Consider the following 17,406-nt stretch of genomic DNA (forward strand, 5'->3'; position numbering starts at 1 on the left):
TTATCTATGTGCAATGCTTTGAGTCGATGTTTTTCCCGTGGCCTGGAAAATTTTCAAGCTAGAGGGTGTTGTTGAGGATTGCACATTTCTATCTCTTCTGTTAATTTGTCAGTTCACAACTAAATTTAGCATTTCCTTGAAAGAAGATGCAGCAGAGCAGATATTTACCCATCTGAGATTTGAACCTGAGATCTGATTGTGTTTTGTATCAGCTCCATGTCTTCACAGGGGCTAGACTGACATGGTGGCTTATTGGTTACCTCTTGGTTTCCACTCTGAAGGTACATATTTTGATCCCAGCAGCAGCATATGGGCTTCAAGGAAAGTTGGGGTATTTTCCTTACTCCAGAGCCAGTTTTGTTTATACTTGTGAAAATTTTCTACTGTGTTAAATCTAAAATGTGTTATGCAGAATGCATTCTTGACATCCTGTTATCTGTATTGATGTTCAAGTTAAAGAAACATGAACACCCTCCTTCACAGCACCCACTGGAGCAAGAATATGACTTCTGAGGAAAGGCAGTCGTGCAACAAAGTTGACTTGTATATACACCATGAACACTGCTCAAATGATAATGGTAAATGAATTTATATAGGAGCGCTGGATGTTGTGATGAAGTAAAGTGGTTCAAGGACCACTGTCAATTCAGATGAATGCAAAGTAAACATCACGTAACTTGGGATGATAAAACTTCAGTCAGGGAAAACGTTTGGGAAACCAGTGGAGTTGCAATCACCCCACTGTTCAGGTGACAACTGGCGCAAAGTTCCTTTAGTCAAAATGCCACTTCAAATTCTGTCTTAAAAGTGATAGAAATGGTCAATACCTTGACCCCAATTGACATTAACACACACATATAAAAAAAAAACACCCCAAAAACCACACATATATATAATTATATATATAGATATATATATAGAGAGAGAGAGAAAGAGTAGCTGAGTGTCTTCATTAACCAAACCAAAATGTGTAATCAATGACTTGAATTACCATCTTTAATCTCATTACAAATTCATGCCCCAAGCCAATGTGTTGTTCCAACAAATACACTTCATTCAATTGATTCACAAGGCATTGACCATTGTACATCTGTTATAATTAAATAATGTTCACAAACAACAACACTACACTTGTATGATGGAAGCTCGGTAGCACCTAATGAAATAATGTTCATAATAAAGCTCAGTAGCTCATCAGATTTCATGTAATTGCTTAATGGACAGTCATACCACGACACAAACTACAACAGAAACATCGACAAGTGACATGAACACTATTAATTATATAGCCATTGTATGACACCTCAAACTGCTGAAAAATTATTTTAACATGAACCATGAAAACATTTAGTAACACCATTTAAACTTATGACAGTGAGCTAAGCTCTGGAGAGGTGCCAGCAGTTCAGTTTTTACCTTGAGATTAAAAACAAAAAATAAGTGCAAACAGTCCATACTGATGAATAACTGCATAAAGCAGCAGCACCCAACCCAGAGTATACTATTTCTCCAGCTAATCGAGCAGTGTTTTAAATATTTGGTGGTTTGTTTTGTTTTGTTTTGGAAATGAGTGATCAACTACTGATCTATGCAAAAAAGTTAACAAAGACGTAAGCGTTGTTGTTCAGAAGTTTAATCATTAAGAAATAGTTTTTATGGAAACATTTATCAATGTTCCTGTCATTCACTATCTCCCCTTCCCCACCCCTTTCTTTTAACCGCACGGCATGCATGAATAGCCACACACAATTTTCAAAGGCTCACATTATTTTGCAGATCCACAGCAACATTATTGGGAAAATCAATGTTTTACAATCCATTCAATTCTTGCATTAAAAACATTACAAGCCATACCCGTGTGTGTGTGTGTGTTTGTGTGTGTACATTCACCACAAAGTAAACTTGAAATAGTCCACATTTTGCTTTAGAAGCACTGAACTCTCATGTAATGAGTTTGTCCAGAATTATGAAGAAACAGAACGTCAGTTCTGACTGTTGCGGCATCTTCTGCTGCAGGCTCTGAAAGTCTGGAAATTGTTTTGATTTCCGCGACACCCGCCATATGTGAATCTTTCGCATCTTCCAGTTTCTGCATTGAAGAAATATCGTCTGAAGGCAGCACGGCATGGGCCTACCACCTTGGGCATTCTGCAAACGTTCAGTCGTTTGGTGACACAACGTCCTTCACAATCTGCCTTGGATTTGAAATTGTTGTCGTTCCCACCACAGCCTCCGTAGTAAAAGATCTGACAGTTCGTGGACCGCTGATTGAAGTACCATCGCTGAATCCTGGCTCTGCACCGCCCCACCTGTCTGGGCTGCTGACATGTGGTGTTCTGACCCTGACTAGGTGTGATGGTGCGTGTCTGCTTGCACCTCTGCTCGCACTGCTGTTTGGTCTCAAATCTGTTGGCGTTTCCTCTACAGCCTCCGTAGATGAACCGTTCACATTGTCCCGTATTCTTATTGTAGTAGAAGGAAGGTATGTAGGCTCTGCAAACTCCTGCTGCTTTGGGCAAGTTACAGTCAGCAGATAACCTGTTACCATCTCTTGAAGCTAGTACTTTCCCCAATGCCGCTCCAGGAGATGAAGAATGGTTTGGTGAGGTGGTGTTGGTCGGCTTGCACTTCTGCTCGCACTGCTGTTTGGTCTCAAATCTGTTGGCGTTTCCTCCACATCCTCCATAAACGAAGTTCTCACACTGCCCAGAGTTCGTGTTGTAGTAGAAAGAAGGCATGTGAGCTCTGCAAAGTCCGACCACCTTGGGCAGGTTACAGTCAGTGTTGGCGGACAACACAGGACTATCTCCTGCAGCAGACTGGGAGCCTGACCTTGAGGGAGCAGCACCACCACAGGCTGCCTGACAGGCTTGCACAGACGGGAACCGGTTCTGGTTTCCTCCACATCCCCCGTACACAAAGCTCTGACACTGACCGCTTGTGGAGTTGAAGAAGAAGGACGGGATATACGCCCTGCAGAGTCCTGTCTGTGCAGGCAAAGAACAAATTTCGTTCTGCTTGCCAGTAGAGGAGTGGACGGCTTGAGATGCTTCTCCAGACGGAGTTGGGTTGGCTGAAGAATGACTGGATGTGGTGGTACCTGTTTGCTTGCATTTCTGCTCGCACTGCTGTTTGGTCTCAAATCTGTTGGCGTTTCCTCCACATCCTCCATACACAAAGTTCTCACACTGCCCGGAGTTTGTGTTGTAGAAGAAAGAAGGCATGTGAGCTTTGCACAGTCCGGCCACTTTGGGCAGGTTACAGTCAGTGTTGGTTGAAAGCACGGAGCTCCTGCTTACAGTTGTTGCTGAACCCATGACTTGCACTGGCCTACAGTGATGTTCGCAATCTGCCTGAGTGTTAAAATTGTTGTCGTTCCCACCACAGCCTCCGTAGTAAAAGATCTGACAGGTCTGAGACTGCTGATTGAAGTACCATCGCTGAATCCTGGCTCTGCACCGCCCCACCTCTCTGGGCTGCTGACATGTGGTGTTCTGACCCTGACTAGGTGTGATGGTGTGTGTCTGCTTGCACTTCTGCTCGCACTGCTGTTTGGTCTCAAATCTGTTGGCGTTTCCTCCACATCCTCCGTAAACAAAGTTCTCACACTGCCCAGAGTTCGTGTTGTAGAAGAAAGAAGGCATGTAGGCTTTGCACAGTCCGACCACCTTGGGCAGGTTACAGTCAGTGTTGGCGGACAACACAGGACTATTTCCTGCAGCAGACTGGGAGCCTGACCTTGAGGGAGCAGCACCACCACAGGCTGCCTGACAGGCTTGCACAGACGGGAACCGGTTCTGGTTTCCTCCACATCCCCCGTACACAAAGCTCTGACACTGACCGCTTGTGGAGTTGAAGAAGAAGGATGGGATATACGCCATGCAGAGTCCTGTCTGTGCAGGCAAAGAACAAATTTCGTTCTGCTTGCCAGTAGAGGAGTGGACGGCTTGATATGCTTCTCCAGACGGAGTTGGGTTGGCTGAAGAATGACTGGATGTGGTGGTACCTGTTTGCTTGCATTTCTGCTCGCACTGCTGTTTGGTCTCAAATCTGTTGGTGTTTCCTCCACATCCTCCATACACAAAGTTCTCACACTGCCCTGAGTTCGTGTTGTAGAAGAAAGAAGGCATGTAGGCTTTGCACAGTCCGACCACCTTGGGCAGGTTACAGTCAGTGTTGGCGGACAACACAGGACTATTTCCTGCAGCAGACTGGGAGCCTGACCTTGAGGGAGCAGCACCACCACAGGCTGCCTGACAGGCTTGCACAGACGGGAACCGGTTCTGGTTTCCTCCACATCCCCCGTACACATAGCTCTGACACTGACCGCTTGTGGAGTTGAAGAAGAAGGACGGGATATACGCCCTGCAGAGTCCTGTCTGTGCAGGCAAAGAACAAATTTCGTTCTGCTTGCCAGTAGTGGGGCGGGGGGTTCCAACAGGTTTGCTGACACCTGCTGTCTGTGTCCCACCTATTTCCACAGCGGGCACGTCCGCGATACATGTGTTCTCACAGTCTTCTCTTGAAGCAAAGCGGTTCTCATTGCCCTGACAACCTCCATAGGTGAAGTTCTTGCAGGTGCCGTCTTTCTTGTCAAAGAAAAAGCTAGGTATGAGCGCCTCGCATGGTCCAGGGTCTGCGGGCAGGTTGCAAACTGCAAAAGACAGCACAACAGACTGATGTTACATTCAGGCGTCATTTGGGATGGCTGGGTCTGTGTTTTGATTGTCTGAAATTGATGGTGTCACACTTCCTCTCACCCCATCTTTCCAATCAATACCCATGCTTTGGATATCACCGAACCCCTTGTGCGGAACAATAAAAACATGTACAATGAAATGTTCAAGTTGTACCAATGCTGCCTCTATTCTGAACTCTTTGTGTTTCTGACAAATATTCTTGAAATGTGCAAGGACACCGGGCCTGTGCAACACATGAATGTTTTTGTGTGTTTGAAGAAGTGGGTAGGAGTTCGTCACAGAGAGAGAGAGAGAGAGAGAGAGAGAGAGAGAGTGTGTGTCTGTGAATCAGTGTGAGAGGGAAAAAGGAAAAAACATTTGTACTCTTAAACGAAATGTTAATTAATCTGTGCATTCAGTCCATCACTTACCATCCACTGAAGGCCTGGTGCTAGAAATCACAACACAGACGGCTTTCCCCTCCTTCATTTGACACGCTTGTCCCTGCGGGCAGTTGGCAAACTGCAACACACAAACATTACATGTACAGTTATAAAACACACGAATATCATCAGTTAAATTCATATTTCTAACAATATATCCTGGCCCCGATCTGTGTATGGACATCACGTATCGTAGCATGACTCAAGTTTCAGTTATTTAAATGTACCGTAACATGACTACTGTTTCAGTTCTTTGAATGTACCGTAACATGACTCAAGTTTCAGTTCTTTAAATGTACCGTAGCTTGATTCAAGTTTCAGTCCTTTAAATATACCGTAGCATGACTCGAGTTTCAGTTCTTTACATGTATCGTAGCATGACTCGAGTTTCAGTTCTTTACTGCATGTATCGTAGCATGACTCGAGTTTCGGTCCTTTTAATGCACCGTAGCATGACTCCAGTTTCAGTTCTTTAAATGTACCATAGCTTGACTCATGTTTCAGTTATTTAAATATACCGTAGCATGACTCAAATTTCAGTTCTTTAAATGTACTGTTGCACGACTCGTGTCTCGGTTCTTTTAATGTACCGTAGCACGACTCAAAGTTTCAGTTACTTAAATCAGCATCGCTCAGTCACTTACCATGCAGGGCGTGGCGGGGAAGAGAAAGGGGAAGGGGTCAGACTCAGGCTGGCACAGACATGTGAAGGGCACGTAGCCTCTGGGACAGTCCAGCATGCATTTGGGGCTGGGTTCTGGCTGCCTGGACAAGCTAGGCTTCACAGGCGGGCTGAAACTGGGTCCTCCCGACCCTGCTGAAGAAAAAATAATTAATTTATGATTTTTCGCTCCATTAATTCATATGTATATGGATGATCTCTTTCTTGAGTGTATGATAGTGTAGTGTAGTGTTTCGATTCACTACATAAATGACGTACTCGTGCACATTTACACTGAGTTTCTCTTTTATGATAGTGAATGTCGTGTGTTTCAATTCACTTCATAAATAACGTACTAGTGCACATTTATACTTTCTCTCAAGAACGTCATAATCATCATTATCCATCCCACCCCCCCTCTCACTTTCGCTCAATCTGCCCCTTACTTTCTCTCTCCTCTCATTCTTCTCTCGCTGTGCACTGTTGTAAATGCACAATTATCATTCTTGTAACCATGACTGCAATGTGCATGCTGTACTGATATAATGATTCCCTCCTGTTTTATTTTGCTGTCTTTTCCTCTGCATCATGACTATTGGTTTTGCCCAGTGGCTGTTTCGTGGTTTTGTTTTTGTTTTATGTTTTCCGTGTACTGAGAACTGAGTGAGGCACAGTTTAACTCACTCAGTACGGCCAGTCCTCTCTTCTCCTCTACACAGACCCCTCGGATGTCCAGTGGGTATCTGAATGACCCAAACTTTAGCTTCCGTCGTCAGAACTGTGGTATTCTTTGTCAACATTCACCTCTTCAGTATAAGAGCGTTCCGCTTGCAATATTTTGATGATGGTAATTGGGGTGAAACGCTGTTAACGTCGTCTCTTTCGCCATTCGTATGGAGAGAGTTAAACGTCAGAATAAACGAGCCCGCGCTGAGCAGCGACTTGTTTAGTGTTTTCAACTTCGTTTATAGGCCTATACTTTTCCTTCACAAAGTGTTAACGAATGGTGTTTCTATAAGGGTATACTTAACAGGCATTCGTTCCTCAACCTCCCTTTGCGTAAGTTTTATATATATATATATATATATATATATATATATATATATATATATAGTTCAGGTACCAATTTCAATAAGGGCAGAGCTTTTAGACTTAAACTTCCTCCTTGTTCAGGGATTCTGATATCGCTCTTAAAAACGTAAAGGACAACACTGCATGTTGATCGAGCGAGTCCTTGAGACGTCAAGTTCTTAAAATTTCAAGAACGAACACTTAAAAAAAAAAGAAAAAAAGAGTGTCCTGTATCGGATCTTCAGTGGGAATCGCCTCTACGAAGAAGAGTTATTTCCCTTCACCACTTCGTGATCCCCGACACTTCCATGGTGTTCTAGAAACTTGGACGATTATGACCAGAAGGGCACGGAATGCCTGCCTTTTATTGTTTTTTGCGATAGAGTTGATAAGAAACAGCAGCATTAGAGTGACCCGCTTAGAGTTATCTCTGACCCCATTAAATTACAATGAAAAGAGTCAATGGGATCGAAGGTTTGTAACTTTATCATAAGTCCTGCTTGTTTCGGGAAACAATTGAAGACATAGGGTCTGGATTATAAAGACATGTGCACTTGTTTTCCGCCACTGTCGTGCTGCTCACCATGCATAAATAACTGTCCTGGGTTTATACTGAGACACGTGTATTTGGTTTTTGTTGATGTTATTTTCCTCACGTGTTGTTATTGTTTTGATCCACTATCACAATACACATTAAAAGGCAGGCATACCGTTCCCTGACAGGTATGTGTGTTCAATAATATACATAAAAAACAACAATTTCATATTCAATGGTCTGTTACATACTGCACATTTTTTCTGTCACTTTGCGGCTTCCTTGTTCCATAAATGCAAGTTGCTACATCGTGACAAAACAGCACCGGTTTTATTTATTTGTATCCCTTTTCGTGTTTTTTTTTTTTTTTTTTTTTTTTTATATTTTTTTAAGCTTTCAGCCAGTCGCAATTACAACACAACTTTCCAGTGCACAAACATTATTTAAATTTCGACTGACGCTAAAGTTATAACAAGGTTATCAAAGGCAGTTCGTTCCTTTCTCTTTTCCTGTGTTGTTATTTTGTCATGCGCCCGGTCTTCAAAGAAGCACCAGTATCATAGATATTAGAATAACACTTCACACAGTAGCACCCCCTGTGGCCTCGTTTCATACACCAATTCATAACTCAGTTTTTTTCCTTTCATAAATACATAACAAGTAGCCTTTGACTCAAGTCAAACACAACAAATAGTCTTTAACTGGTGCTATACGTAGCAAGTAGCCTTTGATTCATGTCAGACACAACAAACAGTCTTTACCTCATGCCATACATAGCGAGTAGCCTCTGACTCACGTCAGACACAACAAATAGCCTTTAACTCATGCATACATAGCAAGTAGCCTTTGACTCACGTCAGACACAACAAATAGCCTTTAACTCATGCATACATAGCAAGTAGCCTTTGACTCACGTCAGACACAACAAATAGCCTTTAACTCATGTCATACATAGCAAGTGGCCTGTGAATCATGTCAGGCATAACGAATGGCCCTTGACTCACGTCAGACATAACAATTAGCCTTTAACTCATGTAAGACATAACAAATGGTCCTTGAGGCATATCGGATATAACAAGTAGCATTTGACTCAGACCTAAGAAATGGTCTTTGAGTCATGTCAGACCTAAGAAATGGTCAATGAGTCGTATAAGGCCCAACAGAATTTAATGGTCTTCGACTGAGATATGTCAGGCAGAATGAAGGGATTTTCCTGTTTATATTCCTCCACTTCTCTGTTATTCAGATTTAGTGAGAGTGAGTGAGAGGGAGAGAGAGAGAGAAAGAGAGAGAAAGAGGGGGTGGGGGGATGACAAGCTGCACAACAGTTAATACATATGACATACTCCTAAAAATAATAACAGATGCAGCAAATCAAAAATTAAGACCAATACTACAAAAGACCGACTATACTCAACTGAACAACGATTCTACACATATGAGAAAAAAAGAGGATTTTCTTCTTCTCTCTTTGAACAGTAAGACGACAAACTGCAATGAAACGATGGAACACACACACACACACACACACACGCGCGCGCGCGCGCGCGCCCACGCACACCATCACTCACACTAAAAACAAAAAACAACAACAAAACAGTAACAAAGAAAAACAACAACAACAACAAAAACAACCAGAACCAAACAAAAAGTAGTTTGCAAGGTTGGTTTCGGACCACTGATCTAAAAAATAGATACATCTCAGTGGGTTCGGACTCACTGAAACTTGCCACGTGACAAGTGTTTGACCTCGAATTTTAGAGCAGGCCTGAAGTGTAGGAGGAGGGAGAGGGAGGGTGGAGGTGGAGGACAAGCTGAAATAAGTGTCAAAACAAGCACCGTTCGTGACTTCCAGGTTGTTTATGGCGGCATGTTCAGTCGCTGTCAACGGACAGAATGATTGAAACATCAGGCCAACACGGGCGGGGTCAAACAGGTTGGGACGCAAGACTCCGAGAGACTTTTACAGTCGTTTCATCCATTTCGCTAGCCACGGGTGGTACCGTACCAGGCCCACGCAGGAACTGATTTTAGGACCAAAATATTAATGGTGGGTGGTGCAGAAAGCTACCAACCAAATCCCGTGTTTTACTGTTACGCCTCCGCAGGACGATTGCATGTGAAAACGTGCAATACATGAGAGACGGAGAGAAGCGTAGGAGGCAATCACCAAGTTGAGTAGGAAGGGTATACACAGGTTCGCGACCTTCTTCTGCATGGTGACCTCTATGATCACTTAAACGTCAGTTTTGTTGTTGACCCTTTTTTTCTTTTTCTTTATTTTCGTCCCCACCCCACTCCCACCCCCCTCGTTTACATTTTTCTTTTCCTTATTGTAGTTTCAACCCTATAATGGTCGTGGCTTGTGCATGCGTGTTCGTACGCATGGACCTGCGTACCTTTTTTTCTGATTGTATCATCACGTTATTATACTTCGTCTCAGTGTTATACATCTCACGAACAGAGCTTCTGCTGTGATTCTGTGAATTTCCTTGACCATGCGTGTCTATTTATTCACTGAACAACAAATTAAATCTGCGCATTCATGGCTCATGTCAGGAAAAGGCTTACTATAAACATAAAGTATACAGTCCAAATCAATCTGGTGATGTAAGTTAATCACTCCCCCACCCTCTCCGCCGGGGGAAACAACAAAAATAACCTTCACTTTTCACATCCGCCACGACACGTGCGCCACGGAAATAATCCGAGCGATTATGGCCGGAAAAACTGACATAAACAGTTTAATTTTAATCTGAATTCAAAGAGATCAAGGACAGCACCTGCAACCACAGCAGGTATAGAACTCAAACCACAGAGACTGTAAGCTTCCCGTGGTTTTGGGAGTGATCTGTGCAGACTATTTTTATCTGCCCAAACAGGCGAGGAAGCTTGGGCTCGTGGCGTGAGAAGTATTTTACGTGAGGATGTGACATGTTTATTGCTGGGACGCAATAATCAAAATCACACAGAATCGCTGCATACAAAAACAAACAAACAAACAAAAACAACAACAAACAAACAAACAAAAAACAACAACAACCAAAGGCAACAATTTAGTTATTTACAGGGCCATTTTTGGCTGGGGAAGAAAATAGCACTGCATCGCGTGGAACTGGGAAAAACTTAGTTACAATTAAATCGGATGCAAGTTTGATATCGTTTTTTGTGGCTTGTTATGTATCGACGAAGTCCCCTAGGCCTTTGAGATTGAATTGCAGATCTTCAAATGAATGTCAGGTGTGGTTCCTATATTCACTGACTTTTTTTTCTTTTTTAGAAATTATTTTATTTATTTACTTCTTCTTTTTTTTTTTTTTTTTAAACGCTTTCTTTCTTGTTTTCCGTCTTGTTTTATGTTCGTGGGCTAAAATTCTCGTGGCCACATGTAACTGAGGGATATGGTATCGTAGGAATTTCGTTTATTCACTTATTTATTTTTAGATATGCTTTTAGTTTCCGTCGAATTTCTCAAAACCTCTCTCAGTGGTACATCAGTGTGCATGCGCCACACAAACACCGTGACTCACACGCGCCACGCAGATTTGTTACCAAGGTTTATTTGTTACCAAGGTAGTTGATTTCGCAAATGGTTTGACCAAGGTTGATGATTTCCAAGCCCATCATTGTCTTCCATTCTAGTGTACTGTGTTAACGTGGCCCAAGGTCGACTGAGATGCATAATAAAATTTCTTGTTCTCTCCCACCAGCCCCCACCCCCCCTCTCTTTCTGTCAACACACGCGCGCGCGTGCATACACACACAGAGCACATCGGCGCGCGAATTCATTCAAACGCATGTCATCATCATCATTTTTCCTTGGGCCATAATTTATGTAGGTATAATGCCTCAATCCAGTTCAGCAAAGCGGTTTAGTGCGAGTTGGAGCTGGGTAATAATCAGTGACCAACCTTATATATATATATATATATATATATATATATATATATATATATATCAAGTCCTGTGTGAGTGTATAAATCGAAATCACAGTCGTGAACTAATGAGAAATAAAGAACCAGCTTACAATCTGTGTTAGCTAACTGTGAAATTTAAGGTGATAACTTTATTTTCGGCTAAGTCAATTTTTCATAAAATAAATCGAACATCTGAACACACAAGCAAACAAAATACGTCGTCACTTACGGAGGTCTCCAAGACTGTCAGAAATGACGTCATAGGTCAGCAAAAGGACAAAGAGAGTTCTGAGAATGACGTGATACATCGTGGATCTGCACAAACCAGTTTCACTGACATTTTAGGCACCAAATTACATTGTAAAAAATAATCATGAGAATCATGAATACGTTTCAACGGCTTGTCTTAAAGTTTCCTTCAAATACATATTCCCACACCCAACACACAGACACACTGACACACACACATTGGGTAGTCAACTGTTACTGAAATCTGTCACTGCATCATATCACCTTACTCAAAAAAGGTTGTATGGTGATAGGCTATATGCACTGCTTCGTGTGATTTGATTTTCATAACTGACTTTCTGCATATGCATACCATCAGCTAAAACTGTGTAAGAGGATATGAAAACAGCAGGCAAGACTTGGATCGAAATCAGCCGGTTTGTCAAGACTGAAATGACTGGGTAAGATTTACTGGTGCCTTATGTTCCAGCCGGAGCAATGGGGACCCAATATCGGCTCACTCAAAATATGTTATAAATAGGGTCATACATGCACTGCTTCGTTTGCTCTGTTTTGAGTATGGCAAATTGCTTTTGCAGTCACATGTTTCTGCATATTCATTTGGAGTTCGTGGGCTGCTATTTCGACGTGCACCGATTTTATGCAATTGTTCTAGCATGTTTGGTTTGTTTTTTGTTTCACAGCAACGCGTTAAGTCTGTGCCTACAAACATGCATATGCATCAGAATATTTTGTAGGGCAGTTTTTTCCTTATTCCTTATTTCTTGTTCCTTATTCGGTAAAATTGTTGCTTTTTCCACAGTGGATGCATCCTTACAAGCAAAAGCCAGTCACTTGACAGAACAGTTTAGGGGGTCGATTACGTTCATCTGTTTTGGGGGTTTAGAGAAAAAAAAAATTACTTCGCACATCAAGCAGGCACCCGCACTCAAGTTTTCCAGGTGAAGGGTTTCTTTTTTCCCCCCAGGAGAACGGAGATTTGTCCTGGCAGCTTACCGTGACCATGGCCTATCCCCACTTAACCCTGCCGAAAGAGACTGAGAGAGAAGAAAGAAAAGTAAACTGCTATAAACACAGCCCAGGGGTTCTTTTGTCCGACCCCTCTGCATGGACCCACAACCTTTGCTTGTGATTTTGAGTCTCCTAGCAAGCGGCACGACTTCGGTTGTTAGTATTATTAAAAATCGTTGATCTGCGTTTCTGAAAGTCATGGAAGTTACTCCCATGCCTGCCGCCTCGCTCCGCCACAACGCTGCTGACTTCTACTCATGTAATTTTTTTTTTTTTTTTTTTAAATTCTTCCCCCACTTCTTTTCAAAAACATTGCCGAGGATCGTGCCCCATGGAGACAGACTGTAAAAGACCGAGCTGAAGGAAAAGCGGACCACACAGCCTGTCGATAGAAGACGGGGCATGAAGGCACACTGTGCAACCACATTACTTTCCATGGAGCAAGATTTCAGCCCCGAACAATCTCACCTTAAAGGCGTCACGCCAACAGGTCTTTAAACTCAACCTGTATCACACGTTGCTGCCATTCCAACTCCAACTTTCCGAAGCGAGGTCTGCAAATGAGAACGCCGTTCCAGGACTGGACTGTCACCACAGACGCTATTAAATTTCGACGGCGTTAACACCAACAGGCAGCAATCCAGTCTCACGCGAATGCTGCTGCTGCTGAGCTTACTTCCATTAAGCTTATAGACCCCATACAATATTGGGGCTTTGCCTCCACACAATAGACATCAGTAATTTGCTCTCCGCAGTACAAGTACTGAACTGAACAATCAGAGCAATCATGATTATGCTGGACCAGGACTGAAAAGAGACTGATCTACGTAAGACTTAAAACTCAGTACCATAGCACGAGTACAAATAGCTGCTCAGTGACTGGCTTGTAAACGGGTTCAACTGAAATGGTCGGGGGCGGGAAGAGGGAGGAGACCTAGAGATCAAGTCGTCATGAAAGCGGCGTGTCTCGTATTATTTTGCGATAAGCGTACCCGACAGTTTTAGATGTCGTGTCTGACTCCAATGATGAATTCCTCGGTCTAAATCGGACTTAACAAAACAAACAAGCAAACAAAAATCACATTAAATGCTGACTGTGTGGTCCCTTGCTAATTTTAACCAAGCTTGGTATTAACTTGAATGGTATTTCCTTTTACTGATAAACAACAAAGACAGATCTAGCAATGTTGTGTTTTCAATGTAGCAGTGTTTTTATGTATGCATCTTTTCTTACAGGCTTAGCGTTTATGCATGTGTACACTGTGATAACTTGAGTGTTTGTGCATGTCTGTAAGAGTGTGTGTGTGTGTGTGTGTGTGTGTGTGTGTGCGTGCGTGCGTGCGTGTGCGTGTGTGTGTGTTTCTCTTCTTTTGGGGCTTCTTTTCACGTGTGCATTTTAAAACAGATATCAGAATCTTTTATTTTCACATTATGGATGTGTTAGAATGACCATTTCGGTTGGTAAGTCGGTACATAAGTTTTCAAATATGTTCTCAATCCTGTGCCTTTTTTAATTTAAAAAAAAAAGAGAGAGAAGTAAATTGTAATAAACTGCTTTGAGAGAATCGGAATGGGTCTTCGAAAAAGATTTCTTTTTGATAAAGTCTGTAATCCTCTTTTATTTGCAATATTTTTTTGCATACATACACTGTACAGCCCTTTACTTTCAGTGTAAATATATCCGCCTCTCTCTCTCTTCTGTGTGGGTGGGTGGGTGTTTGCGTGTAAACGTGATTGTTTCGTTTCAATGCAGTTCCAGTTCTGACAACCTGCACTCGCTGTTGTTACACAAATTAAGCCATCAACACAGACTTATTAGAATTTTCTAACGGTTGACTTACAGCGCGTACAAATAGTGTGAGTGCGCGCGCGCATGTATGTGTGTGTCTAAAAATGTGTGTTTTTAAGGAATGTATTTCTTTTTAATCTAAGCATTATTTACTTGATATTTTTATTGTTTGGTGGATCATCTTTTTTTTTAATTCATTCTGTGAACGCATTGGATTGAGCTGTTGTAAGCTTAATGTTTTATGTTATGTTTATATCTGGCTCGATGATGTAAGGCGCTTTGAGCAGCATTAGTACTGGATATCGCGCCATAGAAAGGCTATGAATTATTATTATTATTATTATGTCATTTGTCATTCCTAGTGCTTTTAATACTATTCAACCTCACCTCTTAGCAAAAACGTTTATACACATGGGACTCGCTTTTCCGACTATTTTATGCCGGGGTTTTAGACTATCTTATTAAAAGTCCCCGGTTTGTGAAATTAAATGATTTTATGTTTACTGTTTCTTTTACAAACACTGGCGCGCCACAAGGCACAGTGCGCTCACCATTTCTATTTACCTTGTATACGGCCGAGTGCAGACGTTTGTCTAATTCACGTCTCTAGTCAACTTTGCAGATGATTCCGGACTCAGTGACAGGACTGGTTACTAATGACGTTGACGCTGACTACTGAAGAGAAATTGACAGATTTGTGAACTGGTGTGATGTGATGAAAAATACCTTTACTGGATGTTGGCAAAACAAAATAACTTGTAACTGACTTCAGAAAAACGACAACACCATTTCTATTTACCTTGTACACGGCTGAGTGCAGACGTTTGTCTAATTCACGTCACTAGTCAACTTTGCAGATGATTCCGGATTCAGTGACAGGACTGATTACTAATGACGATGACGCTGATTACCGAAGAGAAATTGACAGATTTGTGAACTGGTGTGATGTGATGAAAAATACCTTAACTGAATGTTGGCAAAACCAAAGAACTTGTAATTGACTTCAACCCCCCACCCCCACCCCCCACACCCAATGTTTAAGCTAGAATCATCATAAAAAATGAAGTGGTTGAACAAGTACACTCATAGAAATATCTTGGTGTGATAACTGACAATAAGCTTTCGCGGAAATAAAATTTCACTGCACTATTTAAAAAGAGCAACATCCCATGTACAGTCATAAAAAATGCAGTCTTTTAATGTGTGCAAGCAGATGCTCCAAATGTTTTACACATCTGTTTTTTTTCAGCGTTTTATCTATGGCGCCCTGTGCTGGGGAGGAAACTTGACCAAACATGACAAAGACAGGCAGGAAAAAGTCATTAAGAAAGCGGGTGGGGTGATGGGTACGATACATGACACTTTCAGCGACTTGTACAGTAGAAAACTGACTAAAAGACATAACAATTTTGATAACCACAGACGAAACAGGCCCACTTCATTATGACAGTCGACGGTCAGACAGAAGTGGCAGGCTGCACGCGGGAGAACATCTCGATACATGAATTAATTCATTCCCACGGCCATTCGCGCACGTAATCAAAGCATGCAATACACTCACTCACAGGACCATGACACAAATCCCACGCCCCACCCCCTGAACTTTACCAGCAGGAGAATGTCAGGGTCCTGTCATTTTGCGTGCATTTATGTGGGAATGTGTGGCTGAGCACGGGCAACTGAGCGTTACTGCAAGTGTTCGTCACAGTGATGGATTTCATGTATCTTAATGTTGACTTGCTGAATTATTAGCGTGATATATGTTGTGTGCGTGCGTAGGTGCGTCCATGCATATGTGTGTGTGTGTGTGTGTGTGTGTGTGTGTGTGTGTGTGTGCGTGCATTCAACTTCTCTTTATGATTTTTTTGCTGGATATTTATTTATTTGTATACATAGTTGTGATATACCTTATTGTCTTATTTGACCAGTTTGGGTGTCTTTTTATAGTTTGCATGATCGTTTTATGTTGGTGTTTACAACGAGACTGTGATCATGATTGCACAAGTTAAATTCCATGTGGACTGATAAAGTAGTTTTGATTTCATTTGAATTCTTCTGGTAGACTTACTGGAGTCAATGACATAATTACAGCTTCAAAAGCAGACAAACCATGTTTACAAGAATCATGCACAAACTACAACTCGGTCTCATGTACTGGTACTTTTTTTTTTTTTCATTCTCTGGCAAACTGCCACAACAAACCATACATTGTCTCATAGAATAGGAGATGTAAAAATAATGCTAACGTTGAACATTGCGAGAAAATGTTGTGTTATACTCACCACGCTTGTGTCCGCCTGTTAGTAAAGCTCTTAGAATCTTTGGCTGCGGTGTGTTCTTATTGTTCCCCCCCGCAGACGTCCACTTCGATTATGTTTTCCACGCATTGCAGCACATCTCTTATATAGCGGACTGTTTTGCACAGAAAAAAACACACAAAAAACAAGAGACACCCTACTCCCCCTTCCCGCTACGTCATTCCTCCCCCACCTCCTTTCCTCCACAGTCAGATGACGTTGTATATTCAACCAACCCAGAGGCAGATTCACTCGTCCTGTGCTCTGTTCTGATTGGTCATGACGATACCGGTAGTTGCCAAGCGTGAATGACGTCACACACAGAGACGAGATTTGCCAGCTTGTGACTTGTACACACTGCAAGTTGTATGTCACCCAAACCCCACTCCCTCTTCTCCCACATCCACTCCCCTTGTGCACGTTGCTTCTCTTCCCATTTTAAGGGGAGAATGTTTATATCGACTACTGAGTGGAGTTTCAGTGTGTGTGTGTGTGTGTGTGTGTGTGTGAAGATCTTCAGTTTAACGCCTATTCACTAGAAATGTTATTAGACAGTGTGTGTGTGTGTGTGTGTGTGTGTGTGTGTGTGTGTGTGTGTGTGTGTGTGTGTGTGTGACGGTGTGTGTGTGTGTGTGTGTGTGTGTGTGTGTGCGTGTGTGTGCTCGCGCGCGGGCGTGTACGTACGCGTTTGTGATCTCCGTGTAAGTTTGCATGTGTGTAAGCGCAAACACACACACACACACACACACACACA

At 42.3% G+C, this 17,406-nt stretch overlaps 1 protein-coding gene across 2 annotated transcripts; it reads right to left on the minus strand.

The window, feature by feature from the left end:
• Positions 1–913: 913 nt before the first annotated feature.
• On the minus strand, positions 914–16,763 carry LOC143296260 (papilin-like). 2 transcript variants are annotated; one of them, XM_076608096.1, is made up of 5 exons: positions 16,638–16,763; positions 11,536–11,621; positions 5,767–5,939; positions 5,111–5,201; positions 914–4,654 (listed from the first exon to the last, which is right to left on the minus strand). In XM_076608096.1, the coding sequence occupies exons 2-5, from the start codon at positions 11,612–11,614 to the stop codon at positions 1,983–1,985; spliced, it is 3,015 nt and encodes a 1,004-aa protein (XP_076464211.1). In that variant the 5' UTR covers positions 11,615–11,621; positions 16,638–16,763; the 3' UTR covers positions 914–1,982. The 2 variants fall into 2 exon arrangements, with proteins under 2 accessions (XP_076464211.1, XP_076464212.1); XM_076608097.1 differs by having other exon boundaries at positions 918–4,654; positions 5,767–5,936.
• Positions 16,764–17,406: the final 643 nt, after the last annotated feature.

The sequence above is a fragment of the Babylonia areolata genome, chromosome 21 (genome assembly GCF_041734735.1).
Source record: "Babylonia areolata isolate BAREFJ2019XMU chromosome 21, ASM4173473v1, whole genome shotgun sequence".
Lineage (NCBI taxonomy): Eukaryota > Metazoa > Mollusca > Gastropoda > Neogastropoda > Buccinidae > Babylonia > Babylonia areolata.